Raw genomic sequence first — 15,233 nt, forward strand, 5'->3', positions numbered from 1 at the left:
TCAGCATTATTCTCATATTGAATCCAAAACACAGCACTGTACCAGCTACTGAGAAGAAAATGAACTCTTATCCCAGACAAAACCAGGTCATCTGTGTTTCAAACTGTGGACAGTTTAGCTCATCAATTGCTAGCCTGCACCCACAGCTCCAGTGTGTATGAAGAGCTTCCCCATATGTCTGCTCTGAGAAACCATGGACTGTAGCTTTGCAGGACTCCCCACGGCACAAAAGGGCTAGCACCAAGCCAAAGCTCGGTTCTGTGATGGCAAATGGGAGGGCAGAACCTGGGGGCGGGGTAAACTTCTTAATGCTTCGATACTCCCTTTCTTTCAGGCCTTTCCCTTAGTACGTGGTTTTGTGTCTGTGTGAGTTGACACAGGCAGGCAGCCAGAATAACCACAAAAACATGGCTGAAATGCAAAGAGTAAATTTATCTCATTACCTTGCTATCCGGAGGATCCCGAAGCAACACCTGGGCGGAGACACTCAAGCGGGAACACAGCACCTTCAGGCTCAGTCCATGCTAGTAGGCAGTGGGGCTGCTGTTTGCACCCATTTATCAAGGGCCTGCGCACGCATATTTTACCACCATGCTGTGACTTCTGTGCTTTTTTATGATCTCTGAGCTTTGATCTTCTTTCTCCCAAAACAGGGAGCTCAAGCATGTCCGTGAGAGGGCCTCCAAGTCTCTTCAAAGATCTACGTTATCTCTACACAGAGATTCTACTTCTCATAACAGACAGGATAAACAGCAGTAGGCATAATACATGGAGTTTCCCACACTGTTATTCTCCAGGCCTTGGCATTCCCAGCTACAAGGTCCCTTGAGCAAATCTACCATCCTCCTCACCATTCTTCTACTTTTAAACCTTTCCTCCCAACAGTATCTGAAGCAGACAACCTTTCAGTGAAAAATGCGTATTTTATAATTGGCTTTTTGCAAATATTAAAATTAATATTATATGTGTTATGTTAGAAAGTTATGCTGTATTAATTTTCTTAAGTAGTGTCAAATATAGTTTTAGATTATAACATAATGTTAAAATAGAAACTATGCTATGTAAGATACTTTTTTTAAAGAAAGGATTTGCAGCAAGATAGCAGCCACAGGACACCTAAATCTTTCAGAGAAAAAGAATTTATTGCTCTCTTATCAGAAGAAACTAACTTCTTCCCACCTTGCTCAGCCCTGAAGATGCCGTTAGGATTAAGAGAAAGAAGCTGACACTGACCAGACAGAATCCTTTGTTTGAACGGGAGTTATGCATCATGTATGAGGTGTATAATTATGCAACAGGCTATTGTTTTTAAGGGTTAATCCTCTGTTAACGGATGTCCTTTTTCAGGCTTATGTTGCCCAGAAAAAGGTACCTGGACTGTCCGTAACTCTTTGTTTTTATTGTCTCATATTGTCCTAATCCAAATTGTCCAAATTTTTATTACTCTAATTATATTGCTATTTTTATAATCATTTTATTACTATTAAACTTTTAAATTTTTAAAAACAAGTGATTGGCGTTTTTCACACTTTCCACACAGTGAGTCTCTTGCCAGAAGCATACAGGTTTACTTTGGGACTACAAGACAGGACCCTTCGAACTAACCCAGTCAGACTCCCCATCCCCAGCTGCTGAAGTCTCCCTGCACCAGGTTGGCATGAGGCCTTTAAGGCCTCTAAGACCCAGAATTACTGTTGGATAAAGCTGGATTCCCAAAGGAGTGAAACAGACTAGATCTCCTTTTCTAATAGAGCTGAGGCTTTATTTTAAGTCTTACTGTGTCCTTTTTCCAGAGTGAACATTTGCAGTCATGGCCTTGATGCTGCCTAGAGCTGCTGTGAGCCTGTGGGCTATGCCCTGGGTTTGTGGGAGATCAAGGGCAGAGATGTCCTCATTCCTTTGAAATGGACATCGACTGTGCTGCTGTATACAGTGGAGCCAGCTCTGTGCTCCCTGCTCCAGGGAGCTGGTGTCAGAGCCAGACCATCTCATAATGCAAAGGGTTTGTCAAATCATCTGTCCTACCTGTACTTGGTATACTGGTGCTTTACTCGATCACTGTAGTTTGGAGCCCAGAGAAGTGGTTTTGCCTGAAGCATGCATAATAGGTCTGACTTCAATCACCTTGCACTAGCCAGGGAAGGTGGCAGTGTTGAGACCTGTGCCTGTGTGTCCCCTCTATCCCCGGGGGGAGGGGTCTGTCCTAACCACACTGCATGGCTCTGGGCTCCTTTGTGTGACAGTGAGCAAGGGTGAAGGGGCACCTGCTCCCACCTGGTGTTTGGTGCAGCTAATTTTGTATGAGGAAGGTCCCACAACCACATTAGCCAAGCTTTTGGCAAGCCTTCTCTCCCACAAGAGGGAAGAAATAGTTTGGAACTGCAAGGCAAAGGGTGAATTGAGGGAGAGGAAACAGGACATGACAGAGAAGGGTGAGGTAGGAGCTGCTGTGGCCTCTTCTGAATGCTGAAGGGGCCCTAAGAGGACTTTGCCCTGCAATTCCTTCAGAAAAAGTAACTCGGACAGTGAGGGATGAACAGAGGGGATTAAAAACCCAGATGCTGGGGGAAAACTCTGTCCTGGTTCTGGCCAGAACAGGGTTCACTTTTGCAGTAGTCGGGAGGGAGGTTATTCTATACCACCTCACATCATTGCCGGGGGCGGGGCAAAGGGATTCTTGCTTCCGAGGAGAAGGGATTCCTCCGGGCTGAGAAAACATGGCAGACTAGTCTGGCATTTGTTTATTGTTGGGGGCTTTCCATGTAAATTCGTTTTTTTCTTATACCTTTTGTTATTAATATTGTTGCTGCTACTGTTCAGTTTTCTGATTTCATTGCTGTTTCCAGTAAATTGTTCTTATCTCAACCCATGATCTTCACCTTCTGTGCCTCAAAGTCTCAACTCGATCCAAACGACCCAGACCCAGTGGAAAGCGGGAGAGGAAGAGGGAGGGAGAGAGAACAGCCTGTGGTTTGGGAGAGTCTAGGTGGGGGCACCAAATTGGGGAGTACCATTCCTAAACCACGACAAACACCTTGCTGGGAGAGGTTTAATTCAGCAGAGAGACTCCTCTGGGCTGGAAGAGCCCCACGGCTGCTCTTCTTCAGTCCCACCTTACTGCTTGGGCTTTAAGAAAAGGAAGGCAGAAGAGAGGAGGCAGGGATTAAGTACTAGTCGGCTCTTTGGAAGAGACCACCAGATAATTAAATGATTCATAAGCATCTAGGAGAAAACAAGGCAGTGCCTGCCAGCACTGGATGCTTGAGAACAAGCATCATACATGTATGATTCCTCCTGATATGAGCAGGGCTGGGGCTGTAGATGCAATGCCACTTGGCTGTAGCAATGTTTCTAGTCCTAAGGAAATGCCACGCAGGTGAGGATGTGAGTGCCCAAACAGACCTAGAAGTGGTTGTGGAGGGGTGGCTGGTGATGGAAGAGCTGTGGGATGGCTGTTTCAGGTGGTTCAAGGGGAACTAGAGCTTCAAAGCCCTGGTCGAACAGGGTCTGTGCTGGGACAAGCGGCTAGGAACGAGTCCTGCAGTGGGGCCTGGTGGGGCAGTCCAGTCCTGCCTAAAAAATCAATCAGGGAAAAGAAAAACCTGCCAAAAAAAAAAAAAAAAAAAAAAAAAAAAGAGGAAACGAGTCCTACAGGTACCTTTGGGTGGAGAGGAAGGGCTGGGTCCCTTCACACACCTTTTCACTCGGGGAAAAAAATCAATCCTCTGGGACATGTTCCCCGCAAAGCCTCGCCGAGGCCGCAAAGAGACCACCTTCTACGGGTCCAAACCTGCCTCTCACTGCCCGAACCTAGGCGCACGGTCCAGTCAGGTGAGCCCGGGCACGCAAAGGGCACTCGAGCACTCGCCTCTCGCCCCTCCTGCTTGGCTGCAATCCTTCCCACACGTTTCCCTTTCCTCGGGTGCTTAGCCAATCGCTAGGCCAGGGTAGCTCGGATGGCTGTCGTAGTGGGACTTTCCGCCTGGATTTTCGCGTTGGTGGATTTTTGCCATTGGCTGCTCGACCCGTATTGCCCTATAGAACAGCCACAGCAAGGAAGGCGCTGCAATTGATTGACGGGTGTTGTTATTGGCTCGTTATGATTGGGAGAGAATAGGAGCGGGGCGGAAGAGGGAAGAGTGCGCGTTTTTTTTTCCTCGTTCCCTCGCTTCCACCTTTCCGATTGGCTGAGATGGTAACCGGACGGAATTTCCGATTGGTCAGCGCACGCTGTTGTTAGGCGGGTGAGGCAGCGCGAGGCGGAGTTTCCTCTTCCGATGAGTCGGTTCTGAGGTTCGCTCAACGCGAAGCGTCCCGTCGTACCATCGCTTCTGCGAGTCTGTCCAAAACCTACTGTCACCCGTCTTGAGGAGCTGTTGCCGGCCGCCTCGCCTTTTTTCCTCTCAGCGCCATGGCCTCAGGATCCGAGTAAGTGTGGGCCGTCCGCCGGCAGGCGGCGGCCTAGGCCCGGCTGCGGTGGCGCTGGGCCCGGCTTGGCCTAGCTCTCCTTACTTCGCCTTCGCGCGGCGCTACCCAGGCTGGGCCTGACGGCGAGCCCAATCCTCCTCCCGATCTCGCTGTGTCATTCAGGTTCTGAGGAAGTGGGGGTGGGGCCGGGAGGGGGATGGGCTGCTCTTCGTGTTTGCCCAGCCAGGAGCTTGTCTGCAGCGGGGCCCTAGGTACCGCCACCCTTCGCCTGCCGAGTCTCCTTGGGAAGTGTTGAGTAATGGGGGGCGAGACCTGGCCGGGGCCGTCTCGCCTGGGCTAGGCCTCACCCAGGGAAGGCTTTGTTTTTCAGAGCCCGGAGCTTTGGGGTGAGCGGCTGGCCGGGACATGAGGGGGAAGAGGCGTGTCCTGGTCTCCTCCCCGCAGGTCCGCAGCGGCCCTCGGATCGGGGCTGGAAGAGACTTGGCATTGGAAGAGGAAGATTTGTTGTACCGGACTAGCCCCTGTGGCAGCTGAAGCAATTAGCTATATTTTTGTCTCTAGTGTCCTGCCTCACTGTCTTCAGTTCCAGGCTGAGGGTCATATTTTGTGCTCCTCAAAAGTCAGTTGAGTAATACTGGCTTCTCTGCGCCCAGCCCATGTGTGCAAGTCACTTCACAGTCCCTTGAGAGGAGTAAAAATAAAACCTAAAGCTAATTTCCAAATCCAAGAATACTTCAAGTGACTTGTTGGCTTCACCAGAGGCTCTTTCAGTCCCTTTAGTGTCTGTGGTTTATCTTCTCCTTTTCTTTTGCAACTTCTGCAATTTAGACCCACTTGGTCTTATTAAGTCAGTTCCAGCAAGGTGTGCCAAGAATTTAAGGTGTGTGGTAGAGCTTGTGATGGAAGTGATGGTCTCAGAGGTGTATTTTGAGTCTGAGATGAGCAGTGTTATTAAAAAGAAATTTATGTTTTTGCAAAGTTGTTCTCAACACATAGGAATCAAAAAAAGTTCCCGTACAACTGGAAAACAGTTACTTCTTAGTTACAACTTTTGGGTCAATGCTGTTGGCAGCCATCTTGTCTAATTGAGCTTTAGCACAGAGTATAGCATTGCAAGACCTAATAGAGTGTTTCTGAAAAAATTCTTGGATTTGTGTGTGTACCTGTCTGAAACAGTATCTGAGAATTTAGCATCTTGAGCATGGGTATGAACTCGCTGCTTGATTGTCATGTGGTGTTCCAGTAAAGCAGCTGCAATCATCAGATATTCCACTCATTTACTTCAAGGGATTTTTTTTTAAATACTTACCCAAAGAAAGTAGTTCAGACTGTAATTAGGATGTTCAGGGTGGTAAAAAAACACTGACATTTTATCTAGGAAGTGAGTTCATGAGGGTATTGATAAAAAGGTACACCAGCATACAGGAGGCATGACTGTTTTCATTTTTGTTACTAAACCTGGAATAATTTTGAGTTGGTGATTTTTCATTGTATATTTAACATAGACATGCAGGAACAAGTTAGTTTGCTACTTTATGTGGAGCTCTGAAGGTTGGTAGTTGTTTTCAGAAGATTCAGTAATTACCTTCTGATCTCACTCTTCATACTGTCTACCACAATGCATAGCCTCTGGGCATTATCACATGCTGAACAAGGAAAGCTCTGACACAGAAAAGTGATGAAGTGATGTAATTGTAGAATCACAGAATGGTTTGGGTTGGAAGGGACCTTAACAATCATGTAGTTCCAACCCCTCTGCCATGGGCAGGGACACCTTTTGCTAGACCAGGTTGCTCAATGCCCCATCAAGCCGGATCTTGAACACTTCCAGGGCTGAAGGCTGGAACTAGATGATCTTTGAGATCCCTTCCAACAAAAAACATTCTATGATTTTATGAACCCACAGGAGAGACACAGTGATAGCAAATGGTGATAATAATATTCTAAATTGCTATTAGAAGATGGGTAGTGCTTGTCTGTCAAAGTCCTTACTCTTGTCTGTAAGAGAAATAACATTACTTTCCTGTGTAGCTGTCATAATTTCTTAAAACCTTTTTTCTTTGTCAGCAGAACTGTTAGTTCAGATAACTAAAGCTGACCCCGTGCGTTTAGATACTTACACGCTGTGTTTCTTGGAGAGCTTTTCAGTTGCTTTAAGTGCAGCAATGTACTGACAACACTGATCCAGTTTTGCTTCTTACTTAGGAAACTGCAGATTCAGTTCTTCAGTACTAAAACTTTTTTTCTCACACTCAGCAGAACTAAGTGGACATCTTGCTGTGCTCTTCAGCACTGCTGTGTGTTCAAAGATATCTGAACTTTTTTTCCAGATATATATATAATACAACTTTTGATTTATTGGAAGTTTTGGTCCAAAAGCTTCCACTTGCTGCCCAGTTCCTCTTCCATTTATTTTTATCTTGTATCCCAGACCATTTTTTAGGCTGCACAGCAATTTCTGCATCCTGAGGGGCAGCTGCTCAGTTTCAGTGATGACTTATGTAGCCAAAGTCTGGCATTGGTTTCTTATCAAAAGGCCTTTGGATCCACATTTCATGTGCAGAAGGATATGATTTGCATTTACACTTTGAATAGGCTAAATTGTTTTTTTGGTGTCCCTTAGCCTAAGTTTTAAAATATACATGCTAAATTAATTTCCAGTGTCCAGGAATGTTGAGGCAAGGTCCTTACAAGTAGGTGGTTGTTTTTATACACTGTTTTAACCACAAGATCCTGTTTAACATGATGATATATTGGTTTCTTGTTGCACTCTAAGTTTTCCTGGAAATCCCAGACCTTTTAGGACTTTACCCAGACCATGTTTTAGGTTTAAGAGGGAATGAATTCATGAGCTCCTCCCTGGAGGTATCCAATAGCCTTTCTTGTGTCTGCTTTGGGTTTAGAAAATGAATCTGTAGCATCTCACATGGTCATTGAAAGGGATGGATGTTGATTTCTCACCTCTTGCATTCTTTAATGAAGAGAGGAAAAAGGTGGCTTTTAAAAATGCAGTGAACATGCCAAGTGATGCACTGCTGATACAGTCTGTGTTTATGCTATGTAGCTGCTTGCTCTGCCACTTCCACTCAAGGTTTGATTTCTTCTGGTTATTTTGTGCCCAAAACAGCAAAATGGAGCCAAAGCGTACATCCAGCACCATTGTCCGCAAAGCTTCCTACTCTTTGCTGGTGCTTGCTGTTTGCTTAGGACAAAGGAACGAAGGAAGACTTTTTTTTTTTTTTTTTTTTTTTTTTTTTTTTTTTTTTTTTGTGAGAATCAAACCAAACTGTGCTAAGTTTCTGTTTTGACCTTAGTCACTGGCACATCTGGACTGCTTTGAAAGAGTAGTCAGATGCCCATCAAGGCAAGTTACAGTAATCTGCTGCTATTGTGGCTGGCTAATATACAACTTCTAAGAGCTCCTTAGGAATCAGTTGGTCCAAGTTCATATTTATTTTGTAAAATGAACTATTTGCTATATTAGATTTTGAAGTAAATAAATTAATCTGCCTTTCTTCCATTTCCTTTTTGTTTGGTGTGCTCGATTTTGTCAAGGCAAATGAATTATGTCACATATCTTATGGTGTAGTAGGCTAGAGCTGCAGTGAGTCCTGTGATGGTATTATGAAAAGGTGCTTATATCTTCAAAAAAAAAGTAAACCCCATTTTTCATGAGCACTTGAATATTTCTACTGGCTTGCTAGGTTTAACTAATAGGCTTTGACAGCCTAAACTCTTACAACTCTTCCTGTCAGGAGAGCTACAGCATTGTCCTTTAATTCCCCTATTTATCTGGGATTTGACACTAAACAGACTTGAACTTTTGTTTCTGTGGCAGCAGTTATATGTGATTTCAGATGAGTCTGACTAATTCTTTTAGGCAAAGCATCTTAGAGTCAGCAGCATCTCACTGACCACTTCTTTTTATAGATAGCTTCATAGCTTGTATCCATTTCAGTAGTAAATTGACTGATGCCAGACCCCCTTCCTAAACCCAGATTGGCTCCTCTTCCAGGTACCTCCCCCCAGTTTATATACTGGGCATGACATTCTGTAGCGTGGAATATCCCTTTGGCCAGTTCGGATCAACTGTCCCAGCTATGCTCCCTCCTGGTTTCTTTTGTGCAGCTCCTCACTGGCAAAACATGAGACACTGACAAGCCCTTGTCTCAGGGTAAGCACTGCTCAGCAACAACCAAAACCATGAGTGTGTTATCAGCATTATTCTCATACTGAATCCAAAACACAGCACTGTACCAGCTACTGAGAAGAAAATTAATTCTTATCCCAGACAAAACCAGGACACTTGCAAACAAGTATAGTTTCTATAAGACAAGACAACAAAGAAACCTGTAAAAAATGGAGAACAAAACAGGTGCGTGTGAAAGGGGGAGCAATATCACTTGGACTCTTTAACTTCTGTTTTCTCTCCCAGCTCTAAAGGTGATGACTTATCAACTGCTATTCTGAAGCAGAAGAACAGGCCTAATCGGTTAATTGTTGACGAAGCCATCAATGAAGACAACAGTGTTGTGTCACTTTCCCAGGTGTGTCACCTATAAAAACAAAGCATTTACTCTGACAATTTGCAAGCTGTTGTTGTCTTTTAACTTGAAATCTAATTTTGCAACATGAATCTAAGTATTTGTGTCAGAAGCTGCAGCAGTTACAAGTGAGGGAGGTGGGTTAAATAAATAATCATATATAATAATTATTAATAAATGAGAACATATATTCTAACTTTTAGGATTCACTTGAGCTCATGCCCTTAGTCTGGCTTTAGGATTAGATCTTGACTAGTGTAGTGAAAACCCCTGTCATTGTAGGTCTAGTATATTGCTTCTAAGATGTAATCCTTCGAAGTCAACCAACTCTCCTTCAAATGCTTGAATTCATAGAATCATTAAGGTTGGAAAAGACCTCCAAGATCACTGAGTCCAACCTTTGATGAAACACCACCGTGTCAACCAAACCATATCACTAAGTGCCATGTCCAGTTGTTTCTTAAACACTTCCAGGGATGGTGACTCCATCACTTCCCTGAGCAGTCTGTTCCAATGCTTAACAACCCTTTCCGTGAAGAAATTCTTCCTGATGTCCAACCTGAACCTCCCCTGGTGCAGCTTGAGGCCATTTCCTCTTACCCTGTCACTGGTTGCTTGGGAGAAAAGGCCAACTCCCAGCTGGCTACAACCTCCTTTCAGGGAGTTGTAGAGAGTGATAAGGTCTCCCCTGAGCCTCCTTTTCTTCATGCTAAACAACCCCAGCTCCCTCAGCCACTCCTCATATCACTGACTCTCTAGACCTTTCACCAGCCTTGTTGCCCTTCTCTGGACATGCTCCAGCATCTCAACATCCTTCTTGTGAGGGGCCCAAAACTGGACACAGTACTAGGTGTGGCCTCACCAGTGCCAAGTACAGGGGGACAGTCACTTCCCTCAGCCTGCTGGCCACACTATTTCTGATACAAGCTAGGATGCCATTGGCCTTCTTGGCCACCTGGGCACACGCTGGCTTGTGTTCAGCTGCTGTCAACTAGTGCCCCCAGGTCCTTTTCCACTGGTCCACTTTCCAGCCACTCTTCTCCAAGCCTGTAGCACTGCATGGGGTTGTTGTGACCCAAGTGCAGGACCTGGCACTTGGCCTTGTTGAACCTCATACCGTTGCCTCAGCCCATCAATCCAGCCTGTCCAGATCCCTCTGTAGAGCTTTCCTACCCTCCAGCAGATACACACTCCCACCCAAGTTAATGTTATCTGAGAACTTACTGAGGGTGCAGTTGATCTCCCCATCCAGATTATCAATAAAGATATTAAACGGGACTGGGCCCGACACTGATCCCTGAGGGACACCACTGGTGACTGGCCACCAACTGGATGCAGCACCATTCACCACCACGCTCTGGGCCATACCATCCAGCCTCTTCTTAACCCAGCAGAGTGCACCTGTCCAAGCTGTGGACTGCAGCATTCTGCAGGAGAATGCCATGGGAGACAGTGTTAAAGGCTTTACTGAAGTCTAGGTATATAACATCCACAGCCTTTCCCTCATCCACTAGGCAGGTCACCTGGTCAGAAAAGGAGCTCAGGTTGGTCAGGCAGGACCTGCCCCTCCTAAACCCATGCTGGCTGGGCCTGATCCCCTGGTTGTCCCGTGTCTGCTGTGTGATTGCACTCAAGATGATCTGTTCCATAATCTTGCTGGGACCTCCCCTGTTAACCAGGACTGCTGACAAATGAATGTGAGTAGCTTGTTAAGCTCTTCCACCAACTCCATCAGTACTTACAGGTGAATCTCATCTGGCTCCATAGACCGGTGATGGTGTAAGTGGCTCAGCAGGTTACTAACTGCTTCCTTCAATTGTTTTATAAAAAGTTTGTTCTAATGCTGTTATTGGTTACAGGCAAAAATGGATGAACTGCAGCTGTTTAGAGGAGACACTGTCCTGCTAAAAGGAAAGAAGAGGAGAGAAGCAGTCTGCATTGTTCTGTCAGATGATACCTGCTCAGATGAGAAGATTCGCATGAATAGGGTTGTTCGAAACAACTTGAGAGTGCGCCTGGGTGACGTCATCAGGTGAGGACTAGTTTGTTAACTGTTGTGTATCTCTGGGTTGCCGAAATAATTTGTGCCCTGGCTTTGAATTGTTTTGGTCCATAGCAGAGACAGGGTCCTGCAGGAAGTATTCTTGCATCTTCTGGAGGAGGTCACAGAAATGTTTTCAAGTGTGTCTTACATCAAGGATCTCAATTTACTTTTGCATGTCTTTCTGGCTGTATGCATATTCAGATTAATACTAAGATTCTTGAAGACTCTTTGGGACCTTCACAAGCCCCGGTCCTGTCATTAAGTAGTTGAATTACCCCACTGTTGTCATAGTATTCTTCCCAAATTTACATTGTCAAATGAATTCACAAGTTTTTTCCATCTAAATTTTTTATGTTCGCAAGATAACTGAAAGCTAGTAAGCAACATTGTAATTGATCTTATAGTATGGCTAGCTCAAGCACTGAGCTGCCCTATAACAAACAGAAGTTAAAACTTGAAGTAGTCAAATATCAATATTGAAAATCTCTGAAGGTTGTTTATATACCAATTTTTGTTATTTTATAATTTTAAAATTGCGAATGCTGGAAGTGTTGCAGGAATTTTGTACAATGCTTGCAGAAGGTAGTGGGAAAGCATTGAAGGATACATTTTGACTTACAGGAGGCAGGTTCCATTCTATGATGGGAGTGGAAAGAAAAAATATGTCAGCATTTCTTAAACATAAAAATGCTAATTTTTAGGTTTAGATATGTGAGAGCAGACAGTTATTTCTCCTGAGCATTCTTCTAATCTGGAATATTGTGCATGTTCTGGGAAAATTGGAACCTGATTTCTGACACTACACTTCCAGGGGTGATATCTGAAATAATCCTTAAATAAAAATGTGTTTCATATGAACTGTAGAGGAGAGGGACAAGTCTGTTTCACCCATCTCTCTACCATTAGAAAATGCAAGTTTTAAATGAGACTGTAGTTGGAACAGTGTTTTGAGCTAGTCTGTGGATTTAAAATAAAGGTGAATCCTTACTTTATATGAGGTTACTGTTGGAGTAATTTCTAGTGTGACAGTTCAGCTGGTGCTATCCCCTTCTCTGCTTGGACTGTCTGTAACAGTTCTCAGCCTTTCAGGTGTGTTACTGATTGTCTTGGCTTCATTGCAAGGGTCAGAGAATTTTCACACCTCTTGCACACAAAGTTTTTCTTGCTGATCCTGAAGTACTTATTGTATTAATTTCTTTGGCTTGGTTTCTGCCAAAATCCAGATTCATGCACTAATCGCTTCCTGCTTGTAGTCTGTCAGCTGTTTTCCTTCAGTGAGTCAGTCTGTCTTTTCATTTACTCTTCTGCTATATCCTCACTGTAAAGCATGTAGTTAAAGAATCTCCTAATAGTCTCTAACAAACTAGCATATGAAACTTGCGTGCTCAGCTGCAGTTGCCCGTAGGCTTTTTTTAGCCGGCAAAGCCAGTTTGAGTTTTCTGCCTCTGCCGCAGCTTGATGCTCTGATGTATTGCTATAGTAGGCTGTTGGCCTACGTTGTAAAATAATAGCTGAAATTTTTATTTAAAAGGGGGGAATGGGCCTTCAGACTTTAACCTAAATGTTAATTTCCACAAAAAGGGATTGACAGACACCTAGCTATCCCTGGTTGGTACTGAGAACCTTTGTTCAGAATCAGGTTTATCATCAACAGGAACTCTATTCTAAGTTATGAGGAAGAGAGGAAGGAACAAAGATTTCCTCTCAACTCCCTTTCCCTTACAGTTAGTTCAGTAGTAGCTCATGCAATCACAGAATGGTTTGGGTTGGAAGGGACCTCAAAGATCATCTAGTTCCAACCCTCCTGCCATGGGTGGGGACACCTTCCACTAGACCAGGCTGCTCAGAGCCCTATCCAATCTGGCCTTGAACACTTCTGGGGATGGGGCATCCACAACTTCTCTGGGCAACCTGTGCCAGGGCTTCACCACCTTCACAGTAAAGAATTTCTTCCTATTATCCAATGTAAATCATCTCTCTCTCAGTTTGAAGACATTCTTCTTTGTCCTGTCACTGCATGCCTTTGTAAAAAGTCCCTCCAGCCTTCCTTGTAGGTTCCCTTCAGGTACCGGAAGGTGCTATAAGGTCTTGCTGGAACCTTCTCTTCTCCAGGCTGAACAGCCCCAACTTTCTCAGCCTCTCTTCATAGGAGAGGGGCTCCAACCCTTCTTATCATCTTTGTGGCCTCCTCTGGGCTTGCTCCAACTGGTCCATGACCTCCTTATGTTGGGGGGGCCAGAGCTGGACACCATATTCCAGGTGGGGTCTCACAAGCACAGAGAGGGAGAATCCCCTCCCTTGACCTGCTGACCACGCTGCTTTAGATGCAGTCCAGGACACAGTTGGTTTCTGGGATGCAAGTGCACATAACCAAGTGATATCAAGCTTCTTGTCCACCAACACCCCTAAGTCCTTCTCAGCAGGGCTGCTCTCAATCCATTCTCCACCGAGCCTGTACTTGTGCTTGGGATTGCCCTGACCCAGGTGCAGGAGCATGTGTTGAAACAAAAGTTAGCTCATGACTCTTACAGGTCTTGAGGCTGCATTAGTAACTTGTGAATGTATTTTGGGCACAGCAAAGGGGAACCTCAGAAGAGTGGGGGGGAGGGGAGATAGTACTAAACCCTTCAGCAGTTTTGGATAGGGCTGAGAGGAGTGAAGGAAAGCACATGTTGAAAAGACTAGCTCTTTGATGGGCATGATTTTTGCCTTGTCAGCATTCTTATGCACGTGGGAAGTCTCCATAGGGCTTTGGAGGGTCCTTTCTGGCATTTATACTGGCCTGAGAAGGGACATCACTGCCTTTCCCAAACTTGCGTTTAAGTCCAGCATGATATGGTTAACTGAAGTTTTCTTCTGTTGCAGCATCCAGCCTTGCCCAGATGTGAAATATGGCAAACGTATCCATGTGTTACCAATTGATGACACAGTAGAAGGGATCACAGGGAATCTGTTTGAGGTCTATCTCAAGCCATATTTCCTGGAAGCTTACAGACCCATCAGGAAAGGTAATAGCACCTGTTATTGAAGTCCTGATGGCAGTGAATGTGAGCTAGTCCTGATACCAAATAAAAAGAATTTCTGGAAGCTTGCACAAATCTCCATGGAGCATTAGACTAACGACTGTAGAGTAAGATTTTGTTGTTGTGGATTTAATTTTTTCCTAAACTTCAGAGGAAAGAGTGATATCTGTTGCTGGCTGGTAGAACAGCTTGATAGTTCTCTGTCATGGTTTAATCCCAGCCAGCAACTAAGTACCATGCAGCTCAGCTGCTTGCTCACACCTCCTCCCTCCTTCTCAGTGGGGAGGAGGATTGGAAAAAAAGTAAAACTCATGGGTTGAGATAAGAACAGTTTAATAATATTAATTATAATAATACTAATAATAATTGGAGAGAGAGAGGGAGGGAGGAATAAAACCCAAGAGATACAAGTGATGCACAATACAATTGCTCACCACCCACTGGCTGATGCCCAGCCCATCCTCGAGCCGCAATATGTGGCTCCTGGGCAATTACCCCCAGTTAACATACTGAGCCTGACATTCTATGGTGTGGAATATCCCTTTGGCCAGTTCAGATCAACTGTCCCAGCTGTGCTCCCTCCTGGTTTCTTTTGTGCAGCTCCTCACTGGCAGAGCATGAGACACTGAAAAGCCCTTGTCTCAGGGTAAACACTGCTCAGCAACAACCAAAACCATGAGTGTGTTATCAGCATTATTCTCATACTGAATCCAAAACACAGCACTGTACCAGCTACTCAGAAGAAAATGAACTCTTATCCCAGATGACACCAAGACATTCTCCTGTGGTTTTTTGCTACGCGGGATGGAAGGACATCAAAAAAGGCTTAGGTCAAAGTCAGTTTAATGAGATTTTTCTCCTGAGTTGCTACCACTTGATGAGATTTGGGAGTTGCTCACATATTAATCAATGGGTTAGATATACTAGCTGGCACCCTGACTAAATACACTTTTTCCAAAGTAATTTAATTAATAACTGGGAAAGTGCATAAAAAACAAATATATGTTTAGAGTTGTGCTGGTAGCACTTCTGCTGGAACAAATAGGTCCTAATACAATATATACACAAGTTGAATTTATCCAGCTTCTGTAGTCCAGTTTACCTAGGATTCATAGTGCAATATCATGTATTATTCTTTTTTTTTGGAGCCAACCAATCTAGTTATAATAACTTCAAAATTAATTTGGATTAAAT

General features: G+C 44.6%; 1 protein-coding gene across 1 annotated transcript in view; it reads left to right on the forward strand.

The window, feature by feature from the left end:
* Nucleotides 1-4,262: 4,262 nt before the first annotated feature.
* LOC139604866 (transitional endoplasmic reticulum ATPase-like) overlaps nucleotides 4,263-15,233 on the forward strand; it is a 49,387-nt gene continuing 38,416 nt past the window's right edge. The window contains exons 1-4 of the mRNA XM_071456181.1: nucleotides 4,263-4,428; nucleotides 8,864-8,975; nucleotides 10,832-11,004; nucleotides 13,882-14,024. Of these exons, the coding sequence (XP_071312282.1) occupies nucleotides 4,412-4,428; nucleotides 8,864-8,975; nucleotides 10,832-11,004; nucleotides 13,882-14,024 (445 nt within the window). The 5' untranslated portion in view covers nucleotides 4,263-4,411. The remainder of the gene's footprint in view (nucleotides 4,429-8,863; nucleotides 8,976-10,831; nucleotides 11,005-13,881; nucleotides 14,025-15,233) is intronic.

Source organism: Agelaius tricolor, unplaced genomic scaffold, assembly GCF_023055355.1.
Source record: "Agelaius tricolor isolate 1412-34295 unplaced genomic scaffold, bAgeTri1.0.p SCAF_56, whole genome shotgun sequence".
Taxonomy (NCBI): domain Eukaryota; kingdom Metazoa; phylum Chordata; class Aves; order Passeriformes; family Icteridae; genus Agelaius; species Agelaius tricolor.